This window comes from Thunnus albacares, chromosome 22 (assembly GCF_914725855.1).
Source record: "Thunnus albacares chromosome 22, fThuAlb1.1, whole genome shotgun sequence".
NCBI lineage: Eukaryota > Metazoa > Chordata > Actinopteri > Scombriformes > Scombridae > Thunnus > Thunnus albacares.
Window position 1 is genome coordinate 21,347,806 of NC_058127.1, and position 17,834 is coordinate 21,365,639.

Consider the following 17,834-nt stretch of genomic DNA (forward strand, 5'->3'; position numbering starts at 1 on the left):
CTGACTCTTCCTCTATTGCTAACATGAGGTTGACATTTTTTGTGTTTGTGTTTTTGAGGGAACATTGCAAAACCCATCAACAGAGAATGTGATATGCCTACATATAACTATGTGTAATAGAATAGGAATGGAAACGAGGCCATCTCAGAGTGTGGTGCTCTCTTCCATTTCTTCCCTTTTTTATCTTAACCTTCTTCCTCTTTCTACTTACAGAGATTTTTTGAATGCTGCACTTGGCATTGAGGGATAACCATTATATATAATATAATGCCTCAAATAGATAAGGTCAATTTGATCAGCAGAAGGCAGTAATCAGTGGTGGAAAGTACTACAGTACTGTGGAACCACTGTATGAACCACTGGACTAAACTAGCTAACTGTAGTTCAAACTAGCTCCACCTCCAGCAGCTACAACAGTAACATGCTAATTACACACTGATGCTTCAGTATTAATAATATAATGATGTCATATATAACAATATATCAGTCAGAGGGACCAAACCACTACTTTTACTGTGATACTTTAACTATACTTTGCTGATAATACTTATGGACTTTTATTTAAATAAGATTTTTCACGCTGAACTTTTACTTGTAATGGAGTCATTTTACGTTGCTGTATTGGAACTTTTACTCAAGTAAAGGATCTGAATACTTCCTCCACCACTGGCAGTAATGAAACATCAAATTAATGCGGTCTGCCATTAAAAAACACCAAAAAAAGAACAAAAACAATGGCCCTTGAAAACATTGGTGTCACTCAGCCTTTACATGTGGTTTCATCTGAGCAGACAACTTCTGATGTTGATGTGAACAAGTCAGTGGGTTTTGTCCCATTCCAATAAAGGGTTATGGGAATGTATAAGGACTACAGACTAGGGACAAGGGACTAGGACTAAGGACTAAATCCTGGGACAAATGCCACATCTGACCTGAGAGGCATCACCGACTTGTAAAGACATATGTAATTAACTGTAAGTTATCAATATTAACTTTAAATTACTTTACTGGATTACATTACTTGAACTGGTTTATTTCTGCCTTCTGCCCACACACTCCCTCCCTTTTTTATGTTTTATCTTATATGTGTTATATATGTAATGTTACTGTAATGTTATGTGTTTTTGTCATGCATGATCTTTACTTTTTTTGCTTTTGTTTTTAAGCACATTGAGTTTATAGTTTTTAGTAATCCTATAAATAATCATATATACACACCTAAATCTAACAAACAGAACAAACCTGTGTCATGACTGAAGAATACAGCATGTTTTTCCAAATGGAAATAAATCAACTCTAAGCATATTGCATATTATGAAAAACCCAACCTCCACGCCTCCATTCAAAAATGGACTTGAGAGAATTTCCTTTTCATGTTATACAAGCATGTTGTCACACTTGTTGTCCTCCAGTGTACAGCAACAAGAATATAACCAAACAGACTCGACCAGCACCAATTACACCTCTGGTCACCTGATCACATTGATCTTTTGGAAAAGAACAAATTGCAATTCTGACTCTAGACCAAACCAGTCACCTTAGCCAATCACAAACAGCCTTCGTCTCCTATAAGAGTTGGGTGCATTCGTCAAAACACAGCACACAGACTGCAGAGCTTCAGAGATGATGCCACTTTGCATTCTACTTGCATTTCTCAGTCAATTATGTGAGTATTTTACACATTTTCTCACCATTTCTACTTGTAGGAATATAATTTTGAGGGATTTTGTGGTTTTGAAAGTATACATATATTTTGTTTCTTATGCAGGTCAGGTACCAGCTGTTCACAAGATCTCAAGTATAACTCAGGATAGTGGTGTCAAAACAGCCAAAGTTGGGGGAAATGTTACTTTGCAATGTGTCTGTCAGGATGATTCTGTAACTTTTATCTTCTGGTACCAGCAAACATTGGGAGGTAAACCTCAGCTCATATCATCACGGATGAAGCATGGGACAGAAGCAGAGATCTCCCCCGAGTTTAAGGAGAGGTTTCAAGTTCTTGCAAAAGGTGGAGCAAGTATCAATCATCTTATAATCACAGACCTTCACCTGTCAGATTCAGCTACATATTACTGTGGGATTTTAGAATTCAACGCAATTGAATTTGGACAAGGAGCTTTCCTTCATGTCAAAACATCACTGTCCAACATCCAGGCTGCTGTCCATCAGCCATCATTACAGCCATTTCAGTCAGGAGACTCTGTAAATTTGAGCTGCACAGTACACGCCGAACCATGTGTAGGGGAGCAGAGCTTCTACTGGTTCAGACATGGTGCGTCTCAGCCTGCAGTCATATACCCCAGAACAGGACAATGCAAGAACATCTCAAATGAAGAGTCTGTCACAAAAAGTTGCACTTTAAACCTTTCTATAAAGTCTGTGAGCTCCTCTGATGCTGGGATCTACTACTGTGCTCTGTCCTCCTGTGGGGAGATTGTTTTCGGAAATGGAACAGAAATCAAGATTGCGGGTATGTGGTGGCAGCTGATGTTGCATAACATTGTTTTTTTTTCATTTTGAAGAAGTCATGAATGAACTCTTGTATGTGAAATGGGATTTGATATATCTCTTCTCTTGATTGCATGTTAGGAGTCTCGACTAAAGACTCCATTCTCCTGGTGTATTGTCTGAGTGTGGCATTGGCAGTTTTCATTATTGTGCTCCTTGTCTTGGTTTTCATTGTGCACAAGTTGAAGAAAAACCTGTGCTCTGTCTGCCATGGTAAGATTTTCAGAATCAAGCTTTTCAAAATGTTGCCGTGTTGACCTGGCTTGATCATTCCTCTATTCTGATTTGCAGGAACTGTTTCTCATCTGACATGTTCTGCAGCCTCTGACGCTGCGGTAGGTGAAATGAATGTATAATGAAAAGCCAAATTCAGTCCTATAGAATTAACCATCATATTTGTTCCACTTATATTTCTTTCATTATTTCCTATTTTTTATTTGTCATTACCAGAGCCAAGATGCAAACAGTCTCCATTATGCTGCTCTGAGTCTGAACAGGAACAGTGAACGACACCGCCGAGAGGACAATGTGGAGAGTGTTTGTGTGTACTCTAAAATAAAGAGTAGAAAAGAGTGAAGTAGAACTTTGCTTGTCAACAATTCACAAGAATAAATGTAAATAATATGGAAAAAAAGAAAATAAAACATTTTAGCAAAATGTGTTTGCAGTGTTTTTGGATAAAATACATTCTGAAAGTGTTCCTCAGTCACACAGAGAAACCTCTTCGTAGAAACAATATGGAGGCAGATTTAGACAAAGCAGGCTCATGAAAATCCCCTATGTTCTATTAATACCTTCTTCTACCAGAAACGTCAACAGAGATTGCACCTTTTTATCTAGCCGGCTCTCACCGTTTACCTTTCACTCTTGCGGTGAAGGTGGTGTGAAGTACAGAGAATAAGTTTCCATTGGTGGAAACACAAGTCCCTAGCTTTAACACAGGAAGAGTGGCCTGTAGCATTCAGGTCACAGCGTCTTACACCTCAGCAAGCCCAATCTCACAGGACTGTGAAACAAGTATCATGTCCAAGGTGCAGAAAACAAATGACTGAAAAAAACTGATTTTTACATACTTTCCACTCAAAGTATTGAGATGTATTTACAGAAGAGTACTCTGAGTGAAGCTTTCATTTCAGTCTGTTTTCTTCTTCTATAAATAACAAACAAAAAGTTTCAATCATCCATAACCGTTGCACAGTTTCACTATTTCAGTAAAACTCCGACCCAAACTTGACCCAAAGCTTTGCTTTTTAGGAAACATCCAATTTTGCAACTTTTTGAAGAAATTGACATATTATGCAGGTCCACAAGTCGAACTACATGAGGTTTTTCTGGTTAAAGAAGTTGAAGTAGTGAATAAAGTCACATTGCACAGAACATACAGGAACATTTCCCGTGGTTCCTTCACTACTTTTTACATCAGTGGTGGGCAATATGGCTGCCATATAATATCACAGTATTTTTTTATTTAATGAAATATTTTCTGCTGCTGTCAGCATTAGAAGCATAATGTGCATAATGAAGGAGATCAACTTTCTTACTGTTCACACAACCAAACTGGCATTTTACTACATGTCTTGCAGCACATTATGAATACGACTCAACACAAATAAGCACAACTTCATCTATACCATCACTAAAAATGTCCATAAGAAAGAATATTATAAACAGGCTACTATAAGGAGGTCAGAGGTCAATTTTAAATCTTATTTTCAACCTTTCCATTATTGCTAAAATGTGTATTTTGTAACATCACAGATTCTAACCAATGAATAAAAACACAGTTTTAAGTTTAAATTTATCAACTTGGTGTCAGGGAGAAAACACACATATTATATCTGTCCTATGAAATCAGTAAGAAACAGCAGGTCTGCAAATACCGAACAGTGATGGGAGAAAGGTCAAGAAGAGCGGTGTTAATGGTCAGAGTTGCCACAACCAGTTTTATACAGTCTTATCTTAAGACTGAAAAAACTAAGCTAAAAGTAAGAAGGCTCCTTCATTTATACAGCAGATGATCCCGTAGTTTTCTCATGTACATTCATGCATATTCAACCACATTAAGTTTGGAAGATGATCATCACAGTCGTGTGTAAAACCTGAACTCGCAACTCTGCCCTCTTGGAATCAGTCCTTTCTAGACCAAACATGAAAACTGTAGGAGGCACTGAACATGCGATCAATGTTACTTTAACAGAGTCTTTTCTGATTGGCCAATCAAACACAGCCTTGTTCCTCTGAAAAGTAGAGGATGTATAGAGATTCTCTCCAATGATCACAGTGGTTACAACAAAATGACATCTCCAGTTTTTGCTTTGTATGTGACATGTCTGCTCTTGGAGAGAATTGGTAAGCTGCATCTTTTACATTTGGTTTCCTTTATATATCGATATTTTTTATTTGTTCTGTCATATGTTATGTATGTTACAATATGCTCCCTGTCATGGTGTAAAGTTAACTGTGTATTTGCTTGGTCTCCATTTTCTCTTCAGCTCCTATTACATCTCTGAATACATCATCATCTTTACACTTTGAATCAGTTAATGTTGGTGAAGACGTGACTTTGGAATGTTTCTATAAAGATAATGTTGCAGTGATGTTTTACTGGTATAAACAAACTCTGGGACAAAAGCCAAAGCTGATGTCTAAATTCTATAAACATGATCCAAATGGCACTTTTCAAGGTGAATTTAAGAACCATCCACGCTTAGGACTGGAAACTAGCCCTGGTAAAAATCACATGAAGATCTACGATGTGCAAATTTCAGACTCAGCTACTTACTTCTGCATAGCTGGCTATTCATATGTGTATGAATTTTTAGAGAGCATTATTGTCGGTGTAAAGGGTTCAGGTTCAAACATCCAAGCTTTGGTCCATCAGTCGGCATCTGAGAGCATCCAGCCAGGAGGCTCCGTGACTCTGAACTGTACAGTACACACTGGGACCTGTGATGATGGAGAACACAGTGTTTACTGGTTCAAAAACTCTCAAGAATCTCATCCAGGAATCATTTACACACATGGAGGCAGGAATGATCAGTGTGAGAGGAACAACAACACACAAACACACACCTGTGTCTACAACTTACCAATGAAGAGTCTGAATCTTTCTCATGCTGGGACCTACTACTGTGCTGTCGCCTCATGTGGACAGATACTGTTTGGAAACGGGACCACATTGGATTTTGAGCGTAAGTAACTTTGTAGCAAAGGTGGCCTCATTTGTTAAGTAGTGGAGGAAACTTTATAATCAAATTTGATGAACAAAGAAAGAAAACTCTGTAATGTCTCCTAATGTTTGGATCTGCAGATGAGGAAGACTCTCCTGTCTTGGTGTATATCTTGAGTGGAGCTTTGGCACTCACCACCATCCTGGTTGTTTTCCTGGCTTACACAGTATATACAATGTTCAAGACAAACAGCTGCCACTGCACAGGTAGGCTAAACTGCAGTTCCTTATATTTGGAGTGTGTAATGTACATGATATTGAAGGGCAGCAATGTGGACATTAGCAAAGATTTATATTTTAACATGTTCATTTGTACATTGAAGAACATGCACATACCATGAGAATATACTGTGTATTTTTTATTTTATGTTTCATCAGCTGCAAACACCATCAGTGTTGAACTGTTCACTTCTGCTTCAGATTTATAGTCAAAAAATCCTGGAAAAATGAGCCAGTCAAGAACGATATTTTTAAATAAGGCTCTGAAATGAAAACAGTATTCTAAATAAATTGATGTAAATTTAATATTCGTACTCAAATCTGGCTTTTATTTAAGCGCCACCTCGCCCTGCAGTTTCGTGTCTGTCACATTTCAGTGATCGATAAATCAGAAGAACTGGTTCATTACTTTCAGTATAAATGATCAAACTAAGTTAAAAAGGAATTTTGAAAAACAATTTTGTTGTTTTTTTCATGACTAGACTCGCAAGCAAGACCATCAGCTGCCGCAGCTCCAAATGCAGAGGTAGGTATTTAAGTGCTCTAATGTCACTGTAACATATTTTACAGAATGAAAACAGAGCACAGGGGAAACATAATACAATACAAGAAGAGCAACATTTGTTAACCAATTAAAAATAGTGTAGTAAGTGCTACATACCCTTGTAAAGGTTGATTGTACATTGTAAAACAGCTTCCAATGGTAACTGTGGGAGACTTAATTTGTTGTTGTTGTACTGGATTACATTTTAAGCTTCACAAAGGAAGTTATTTTTGCAGGAAGTTGTATTGATTTGCATGACAGTGAACAGAAGTTGCTGATACTTTTTTCAATGTTTGTCTATATCAATAATGAGACAAACACTGTTTTATATTTTATTACCAGGGCTACCAAGATGCAGATAACCTCCATTACGCTGCTTTAAGGGAGAACAAGGTCAGCAGGTCAAGACGACAGAGGGACGACACCAGGACTGAATGTGTTTACTCCGGTGTGAGACAGTAGAGCTGAACATGTTTCATTTGTACTTTGTGTCTCTGTGACTAGAAGAATGAACTGAATATAATATAACCAAATAAACACTTTCTTTCAGTTACAGTTGAGCCAGGGTTCTTTGATGTGATCTGTTTGTCAAAGGTGCGATATTTCCATCCACTCTCACTATACCTGCATTTCACAATGTACAAACACACGACCACACACAACACATCTCTGTGGTGTTTGTGAAGTCAGATATTCGGAGAGAGTTTGCAAGCCTGGAAAATGAACATTAAAACAAAGTCAGTACTGTGCTGTCTGTATCAGTCTCTAAGTGCTGCACTGTTAAAGGCATGATGTCACAATGTTTTACAAAGCAAAACCATCATCATATGACAGAAACACTATTTCAGAGTCAGAGGGACACATTCAGCTTGTTGTGCTAACATCCTGTGTGTCTGGTACAGATGAGACTCCTCTCAGGTGTGGTAGCACGTTCAGAAACATCAGAGCCGGCCCTCTCACAGCAGTTTGGTGACAATACTCATCAGCATGTGTATTCTGAACACACTCTAGCACTGATACTGCCTGTTGTTCTTCACAAGTTGTTTACAGTAAATTAGCAGATTGCACATCACAAACCCAGAGATGTGAGGATCTTTTTTAAGCTTTTGTGTGGTCGGCAGTCGAAAGATTCACTCTCAATGTACTTCATGTACTTCAGTAGGACCCTCTGCTCTCTTTGTGGTTTTAAACAGGAAGTCTCTGCAGTGTTTTCATGCACAGCCGCCACACAGTATAACTCTAATGCCCAGACTTGATTAAAAAGTTATTTTACTGATGCTCTATAACCAATTTTCATATTGTGTTATATTAGAGAACTAAAACTAAAACATTTCAAATGTCCAAAACTAAAAAAATAGTAACTAGTAACTCATTAGTTACTATTTGGTTAAACGCATTTGGTTAGAGGCATCCAATATTGTCAGTGTTTTATCAAAACCAGTTAATGTACACCAGCTTTTCATCATGTCCAGCCATAGAAATCAGGTATTTCTGCCTGCCAGAGTTGTGCCAACATACAGGCATTACATTCATTCTTATATCATTCAAATGGTGGCCATGACTGTGCCATGTGTGCTTGGGTAAGAACAGGTAATGCAATAAACATCCCCAGATAACAAGTTAATGTAGACCTACTACTGTGCTGCAGCCTCATGTGGACAGATAGTGTTTGGAAACGGGACCAAGATGGACCTTGGCAGTAAGTAACTTTCTAGCTGTGGTTTCATATGTGGTTATGATTTCTACCTACTCAATATTCCTACAGCTCTGTAATGTCTCCTATCATCTGAATCTGCAGATGAAGTGGACTTTGTCTTGGTCTACTTCTTGTTTGGAGCTTTGACATTCTCCACCATCCTGATTGTTTTCCTGGCATATGCAGCATATACAATGAACAAAAACTGCTGCCAACGTACAGGTAGGCCAACTGTTATTTATTACTGTTGATAGTTTGTATTCATGCACTTAATATTGGAGGCACAGCTATTGGAAGTTGATAAGAACAACAAGTCAATCAAATCAAGACAAGAGTGTTAACATATTCCAACACACTGATTACTTCCACATACTGTAGGAATATGTTTTCACGGTTTATCAACTAGAACTTCAAGTTTTTATTTATCAATTCATAGGAAACTGAGCCAGTCAACAAGAATATTAACTAAAGAGGCTATAAGTTAAAAACTTTATACTGTACTGTTAAATGGTGTCAGTGTTACAGTAAGAAGTGGTTTTAGTTTGGATCTTAATTGATTTATATCTATCATGGTGCAATGGTTCATTTTCCATCATGTTTGAGAAGTATATCAGTCATAAAATCATAAGTTTTAAAAAGTCTTAAATTTGTCCTCCCATCACCAGCTTAGTGCATTTTAAAAGCTTGTATTCTTTTTTCACAACTCAAGAGTCTCAAGAAAGATCTCCAGTGGACTCAACTCCAGATCCAGAGGTGAGTGTTCTTAGAGTTGTACTACTACAACAACAATATACTGTATATTACAGCATGACAACATGTACAGGGGATGGACACAATTCAGTACAATCATCCTAAAATAAGACATAATAAGACACAGGATGTATACTAATGTGGTGATTGCTTCATACTTTATTTTCAGAGTTACAGAGATGCAGACAACCTACATTACACTGCTTTAGGGGAGAACAAGGTCAGCAGGTCAAGAAGACAGAGGGATGACACTTTGACTGAATGTGTGTACTTCAGTGTGAAGCAGTAACCTGGCTGCACTTATAGAGGACATGACTCTCTCAGTCTGCCTATCAACCTATAATGTATTTTTAAGTTGTGATTTTTCTCTATCTGTCTTTTTCCTTACTTGACAAACAAGGCAGTGAACTTTAACATTATTTGGTCCATGTTTGTGGTTACTTGCTAATTTAAAAGCAGATAAAGCTCTGCCACACTAAGGTAGTTCGCCATCTCACATATCCTGTGCTACAAATGTTACTGGTCGGAGGGACACAGTCAGAAAGGTATTGCAAACATCAAGCTTGTCTGATGCGTACGTGACTCATTCCCCACATGGTTACAGCCTCAGAAACAACACGTTGGGCCTTCTCACAGCAAGATGGCAACAAGACCTACCAACATGTAATTTCCTATTTGTCTGTCAGATAGTGAGAGTTCACCCAAAGCACACAGATATACAGTCTTACCCAAACTGTAAATGTGTTTATTGTACATCACAAACCCAGAGATATAAGAATCTTTTTTTTAGCCTCTGTGTGGTTGGCAGTCAAAAGATTTACTCTCAATACACTCCAGTCATGTACGTCTGCAGGACCCTCTGCTCTCTTTGTCTTTGTGGTTTCAAACAGGAAATCTACAGTGTTTTCATGCAAAGCAGCCACACAGTCTAACTGTAATGCCCAGAGCATTTCAGTAGATTGTATCAGCAAATCAGCACCAAAGAGCTGAGACATGATTTAATAAAATAATAGACATCTACACCTAACAGCTCTATAACATTAATATACTGTATATTCTTGGTTATCAGATTGTTTTTGTCAACATCATTTAGAGTGCTGTGTAACTGTATTGCCAAAACACTCATGACTTTGCTGTTAGTATAAGCTTCTTATTATGTCCTTCTACTAAAACCTGTATTTCTGCCTGTCAGACAGTTGTGCCAACGCATAGGCATTACATGTACTGTTGTATCAACCAAACAATGGCCACTGTACATGTGTTTGGGAGAAGCAGCTGAAACAATTTACATCAGCATATATAAAAGGTCCTGCTAGCAGCAGTGTAAGCTACTTGCAGCCATAATAACCAGTGCAAACAAAATGTTATTTTCTTACAAGGTTTCGTTAAAACATCACACTGCCTTCTTCTTCCTGTCGCAATGACTCTTTGTTTCTTTGAGCAAGGTTTCAAGCCCCATGTTGACCCACACACTGGCACTTCATGTGCTGCCATTGGCAACAACATCTAACAAAGACTCACAGTCCACACAGCAGAGAACACAGGCAACAATTATGGATATTATAGACATGCCAAACATATAACTGATACATGGAATATTGAAAATCAGCAAATTGTCACTTTAATAGCCCATTAACATGAAACACCTCAGCAAAGAAGCCACAACTACTGGTTGGGGGCCATTGTAGGCAAAGCTTTTTTTTTTTTTTAACAATAATCAATCATATCAGATCAATCAAATAAGAGTGAAAACATCACTGTGTATTACAGTTATTGAAACCTTACAAAGATCTAGTAATACTAACATTAGTGCAGGTTGCATCTTTAAATCTAGCCAACTCTCAGCATTTACCTTTATTGCTTCTGTGGTGGGAAGACTGACCTTTTGGCTGAAATATGTAATAACTTTCAAAAAACACACTGTTGAATAAAGTGTGAGAGACGATTCTACTCATGGAACAAGTGATTTGTTGGAGTCAGGTTGTAATTTCACGTTGAATAATACAATGTAAAGTAAAAGAAGGAGGGACAGTGGATGGACAGAAAATATACTGAACTCCGCAAATACTAAAATACTGAAAAAAACTAGTGAGTGGAGCTACTTTCAGCCTTTCTTAGTTTAACCTAACCAAAATCCTGACCCTACCCTTGGCCAAGTTGTTTTAGATGCCTAACCTCTATTAAATTTTCAGTTCCCTAATGTTTCATTGTACACAGATAAAAGGTGTTATACTGTCAAACAATCCTTTTGGGGTACATAAAATAAATCTTCATACCCACACAATGTAATTTGGGGTCCAAGGTTTGCACTTGTGTCTAGCTCAGCAGTGTTAAGATGTGTTTACTGGGGTCAGTGTAGTAGACATTCATACAGCACCAAAAGAACAATTCAGTACTTCTTCAAAAATTTCAACAACCAAGTCTCTTAATCCACCTCATTTCAGTTTTCTACACTCAAATCTACAGTTACCTGAGAGGAAATGTGTGATTATACATCCTGCCTCTTTGTCTTTGTAATTGCTTTTGGCTCTCAAAGTCCTCTCTAAATACCTGTTTAAACCTCTTCACACTTTTACTGCTGCTGATGCCGGAAAATAAAGGTGAGCGAACTGTGGACTAGAGTACTCTATTTGAGCATAACCGAACTCCACTGCACTTTTTTCAGCAAGTTATTCCTTTTTTGTGATTTTTAAACATTAGGCTTAAGAGTTATATTGTGGTTCTGGCACCTCTCTACATGTGTCTTGTCTGGGAACCAACCAATTGACAATGGAGGCGGCGCTGAACTTGTGTTCATTGTTTCCAAAGTAAGACATGCAGTGTCACTTCTTGTTAGCCAATCAAACATTGTCTTCTCTCTAAGAGTAGAACATTTAGAGGTTCTCTACATTCAACAAGATATTTTGAACACGATGACAACTTAAAATGTATATACATTTTTGTTGCAACATTAAACTTCTATCATTGCACTAATTGCAAATCTCCTTTGTCTCTTTTCTCTTCAGCTCTGGCAACTAATCTGAAATTGTCCTTGGATTTTTATCAGCTAATGTTGGTGACAATGTGACTTTGCAATGTTTTTATGAAGGTGCTGTTGCAAGGCTTTACTGGTATAAGCAAACTCTAGGACAGAAACTAAGGATCATCTCTACCTTCTACAAGTATGAAAGGAGTGGCACTTTTCATAATGAATTGAAGAACAATCAATGTTTTGCACTGGATACTGAAACTGGTAAAAATTACTTGAAGATCACAGATTTGCACATCTCAGACTCAGCTACTTACTACTGCGCAAGTGGTTATTCATTTATGTTAGAATTTGCAGAGGGAACTATTGTCAATGTAAGGGTTCAGGTTTGAACATCCAAGCTTCAGTCCATCAGTCGACATCTGAGAGCATCCAGCCAGGAGGCTCTGTGACTCTGAACTGTACAGTACACACTGGGACCTGTGATGATGGAGAACACAGTGTTTACTGGTTCAAAAACTCTCAAGAATATCATCCAGGATTAATTTACACACATGGAGGCAGGAATGATCAGTGTGAGAGGAACAACAACACGCAAACACACACCTGTGTCTACAACTCACCAATAAAGAGTCTGAATGTTTCTCATGCTGGGACCTACTACTGTGCTGTCGCCTCATGTGGACAGATACTGTTTGGAAACGAGACCAAACCAAAGGGTGAGTAACACTTTAGCAGAGGTTGTTTCATATGAGAAGTAGTTATGATTACTCCCTAATTGAAATCTAAATTGATACAAACATAAAACTAGAGAGTTCTGTGTCCTGATGTGTGTCTCTCTGCAGATGAGGTGGGCTCTCTTGATTCTCTTGTGTATTTCTTGAGTGGAGCTTTGGCGTTCACTACCATCCTGGTTGTTTTACTGGCTTTCTCAGTGTGAATGATGAAGAAGAAAAACAGCTGCCAATGTGGAGGTAACTGGGACAGTTTCTATCTGGCAACTTGTTATCACTAATTATGGCTTTAAATAAAAAGCTTTTTCTTTGTTTCACAACAGAATCTGAAAGAATTTCAGCTTCCGCCCCAACAAATGGAGAGGTGAATACGACCTATTTAAATGAACTGTTGAATAGTATTAACATGCAATATTGTTAATGAAAAAAGACAAGACTAAAATGTAGTTTAAAAATAAAAACTTTACAAAATCTTTCTTCATTTTTGTTGACAAAAAAAGGAAACAAAATATTATAGACTTTTTTTTCTAAATTACAATCGAAATATCCAAATATGTGTGTGTGAGAGAGAGAGAGCATATGTGTGTCGGTAAATTCAAGTGTCGCAAGTGTTGGTTATATGCTGTGTGTGTGTGTATGCAGGGGGATGCTGATGTGAAACTGCAGCGGGTCAAATTAAATGATACAATCTTATGTGAAATAAGTTTGACTAAAATGATATTTTTTGGCTCAACTAGATTGACTGAAATGTTCAATAAAATCTGATGACTACAAAAGACTAAAACGTCAACAGCTTTCATTGCCTAAAACTACACTAAAATAGTTACGGCTATCTTTTACTAAAAAAACAGGGTGAGGTTGAATAAATATGTTGAAAACTAACAAGGACATTTGACACAGGACTAAGACTAAGACTAGATAAAAAAAATATTTAACAAAATTAACACTACGGTTGAATTACCACCCAGACATATTTTATAGCACAGCAAAAGGTGATTTTGGACTTCTCATTTGTTTCATGTACTGTTTTGTCATTTGCTAATATTTTTGCTACCAAGCTTATCAAGATGCAGACAACCTTTATTATGCTGCTTTACGGGATCACAAGGTCAACCGACTGAGAAGGCAGAGGGACGACACCTCAAGTCAATGTGTGTACTCCAGTGTGAGGCAGTAGAACTGGACGGTTTCAATACTCTGTTTTTCTGTAAGATGTCATTTTGTTAACATCTGCTTTAAGAAGTAATGTAGATTTTCTTAAAATAGGAAAAGTTTTGTCCACATAATTTCAAATGCTTGTAATTAGTGTGAAGATTTGGGTTACAGTAAACTACTTCCTGTCCTGTTTTTTAAGTGTTGTCAGAGGTTTAAGGCCATATTTCTACTATCACTTTGTATCTGAAAACATGATGCACCACTTAATTTTACCAAGCAAAACCTTCACCATGGACAATGTAAACAGGCCACATAATATTTTATTAAATTGACTGCACATAACATAGAATATTACATCTAGGAAATATCTGTTAGTCTTTACATGTTTTTTGTACATGTTGCTACAAACCCAGTGATTTAACAATCTTTTTATAGCTTCCCTTGTGGTTTGCAGTCAGAAGATGAGATCTCTGTATGCTTTGCTAAGAGTCAGTCATATGTATAATGAAGACTCTGCTCTGTATGGTTTCAAGCAGGATGTCTCCACAATCTTACTTTGTTTTCTTCCAAAGCAACTACCGTGTGCATTTATAATCTTTAGATTGTTTAAAACATTATAAATGATTTTTCACAATGAAACCAGTATATTTAAGATGCGAGGTTCACGGATGTTGTACAAATGGAGGAACATAATGTAAATAAACTGTTACACTATTTTGTAATAAATGCAGTACTGTGTTTGTGTTTTTGTGTCATTAATGAGCTAATAATTTAATATAATGATGTTACACTTTGACATTGAGAAACTGTGTGTACGGTATATAGACTATAAATATCATTAATAAATATTGCACTGTCATGTCAGAAAGCTAAAATGGCAGGAAGATTACAACATTACCGATGTGGTAATATGATGCTCATGGTGTGGTTACCAAGACCCCACTAATTCCCATCAGATCAGATCACAATCAGGCAACCACTGTACCGTAGAGACATCTGGATTCAAAACTGGTAGCAGTGCCACCAGATTAGTTACTTCTTAGGTATTCCAGTGAAAACACAGAGTGGGTGGGCACAGAGAAAAATGGGTGGGCCTAGCCCTTCCAAGACCAATCATACTTCTGAAATGCATATATTAACCAAAATAGACCATTACAACTATACTTGCCTGAATGCATCTCAGTTTATTCATACCTTATACATCATCAGAGGTAATGTTACAGGCACCAAGACAAACTTTAACAGCATCATATATAACATATTCACACACACACACACACACACACACACACACACACACACACACAGCTGACAGATGCAAAAGCATCATTAATCATATGTATAGATAGAGGTATACCAGCACCACCATGAGCAGTGACGTTAAATATGACACTTGAACATGGACTGGCACGGCGCCAGGATGAAGTGACTTTGAATTTTTTGTTGTTCTTCATAAAATAAATTAATTGATTTAACCATGCAGCAACTTTTTTTATCATGTTGCATGCCTGACACAAAACAGCGCTGTCCATGGTTCTGAAACAACAGCTAAGCAAAGTCACATGTTTTTTGGCCAATAAATTTGCTGTTTTAGCTATTTTTCTATAGATACATAAAGCTTAAACAGAGGGGGCAAAAAACATAACTGAGGAGGCTAAGCCCCCTTAAGAGAGTGATGACACACAGACACACACACAGATGGCAGACGCGGCAACATCAGCATAAAATCCAGTTGTAAACGCAACAAAAACTATGCCCAATAAGCAATAATATTGAAACAGGCAACAGGCTACTACAGTCTGAAATTGTAAATTAGCTTACTTTGATGATTACAGCAGGAGATGACGGGGCTTGGTGCTGAACACTTAAATTATTTCATTATAGTCCAACGCTTAAGTCAGTTCTCTTTCAAAGGAGAGCAGGGGCAAAGAGTTCAGTCTGTATGTCATTACTGATGCCCTGATGCCAGTTTTCATCCGACTGACAGTTGAAAAGAGTCTTTCAACAGTAACGTTACAGCTTGTAGCTGCTGAATTAGCAGCCACATACGTGTCATTACTACTTTTAGTTGTATAGTGGTTGTGTAGTCAAATTTGAAATAGTACTCATTGACTGCTATTCACTGGATGATGCAGCAAAAAAGGAAGCCTTCTGATTGGCCCACCCAGAGCTACACACTAGTCTGAGGGCCGAACACCCATTGGGATAGGTCGGGATGCCCAACATGGCATAATAACGCCTGTCACGTTTGTGACAGGCTAAAAACTGTTGTAACTTTGACTGTGACTTTGACTCATGACTGTTAATATGTCATTTTATTAATTGTTAATATTTTTTCAGGCAATAAAGTAACCATTTAGATTCCCAATATAACAATGTCTATTATTGACATGGTTTAATATAAATCTAGTTATGACAAGAACAAAAACAAGGAATATGATACACTGATTGCATTAGACATTTTGACATGTCAGAATGCAAAGTGTTGTGACAATCAAATAACAGTAGACATTTAAAGAATTATAATTAAGCAAGATATGAGAGTTACTATAAATCCAGCTGACAGTTTTTACTGTTTTCCACCAAAGGAAGAAAAAATGAAAACTGAATCCCAGTGAAAACTGCTGCCATGTGAGTAAGAGAGCAAGAGTATGAGTAAGCAGCACATTGTGACTGTAAAAGACACTACAGTTAAGATTTCAAATGTAGTTTTTAAATGGCTTCATCATCATAAACTGAATGTCTTTCACCACCTCCAATGTATTAAGGTGGTGTCAGAAATATAAACAGTATTCACAGTATATAAAAATGTTTTTAATAAAACCAAAAATATGTATTTATAAACTATATCGATACCATTAAGGGTAAGTTTGAACACATTTTTCAATCCAATAGTGTTAACTGATCAATACAATAATAAGAATATGAAGCTTGTTCATTGAAGAACAGGAAAGCTGGTCTTTGCCAGAACTTAAAGCCAGACAGAAAAAAACATCCAGAGGAAGCAGATTTAAAAAAAAAAAAAAAAAAGTTTGTATCTTGGGAAGAGTCATAAAAGTCTCTCAAAAAAAGTCTGCTCAAAATCATAGGAATTAGTAGTATTTATGTTCTTTATTAAATGTTAACTATAAAACTAGCATAGTTATATACCCCAGATAATACAGTGACATGATCACTCCATTGCCAAAAGCAGAGGTAAAAACACTGTGAGGAGTGTCTTTGCTTCAGTTACTTCTCACCATGTGATTCTTCTTAAGGAACAAAAAAACACTGACACTATACGTGGCAGTGAACATGTGATCAATATTGCCTGGTTGGCCAATCAAACACAATCTTGTCTCTGAGGAGTGGAAAATGTATCAAAGTGCTTTTCATTCAACACAGCAATTTCAACATGGTGACATCTCCAGAGTTTGCTTTCTGCCTAACATGTTTGTTCTTGGGAAAAATGGGTGAGTTGTGTTTTTATAAAAGCAGTTTTGTTTTAATGTGTTTTGTTCTGTTTGATGTCTGATTGTGTTTCAGTCCTAATGTAAGTACTTAGATTTTTTCTGACTATGATATAATTTCTGTGACATAAAATTAATTGTGTATTCACTTTTTCTCCAGTTTCACTTCAGCTCAGACGACTAATTTGATGCAGTCCACAACTGTGCATCAGGCAGTTGGTTTTATATCAGCTACTGTTGGTGACAACCTGACTTTGCAATGTTTCTATGAAAGTGATGCTGCAAAGTATTATTGGTATAAGCAAACAAAGCTCGTCTCTATGACCTATAAGTTTGATAAACATGACACTTTTCATGAAAAAATAAACAAGTTGCACAGGGCATTTTGATTACAAAGTTATCTAACCCTAGACTGTAAAAAATAATGGACGTAGCCACCATGACGTCACCCATTGGTCTGTGGACTCCCGTTTTGAAGCCTTGAGTTTGCATTTTGACCACCGCCATCTTAGATTTTTGAAGCCAGAAGTGACCATATTTGGATGAGAGGGTGGAGCTGACCCTAATGCTAGCTGCCAGCTA

The 17,834-nt window shown here is 37.3% G+C and overlaps 2 protein-coding genes across 2 annotated transcripts; both read left to right on the top strand.

Annotated features, from left to right (window-relative positions):
• Positions 1-1,616: 1,616 nt before the first annotated feature.
• Positions 1,617-3,130, top strand: LOC122973259. The gene is made up of 5 exons (XM_044340660.1): positions 1,617-1,666; positions 1,769-2,470; positions 2,590-2,721; positions 2,800-2,843; positions 2,959-3,130. The coding sequence occupies exons 1-5, from the start codon at positions 1,624-1,626 to the stop codon at positions 3,082-3,084; spliced, it is 1,047 nt and encodes a 348-aa protein (XP_044196595.1). The 5' UTR covers positions 1,617-1,623; the 3' UTR covers positions 3,085-3,130.
• Positions 3,131-4,739: 1,609 nt separating this feature from the next.
• On the top strand, positions 4,740-7,002 carry LOC122973305. The gene is made up of 5 exons (XM_044340712.1): positions 4,740-4,857; positions 5,001-5,699; positions 5,819-5,944; positions 6,439-6,482; positions 6,843-7,002. The coding sequence occupies exons 1-5, from the start codon at positions 4,803-4,805 to the stop codon at positions 6,960-6,962; spliced, it is 1,044 nt and encodes a 347-aa protein (XP_044196647.1). The 5' UTR covers positions 4,740-4,802; the 3' UTR covers positions 6,963-7,002.
• Positions 7,003-17,834: the final 10,832 nt, after the last annotated feature.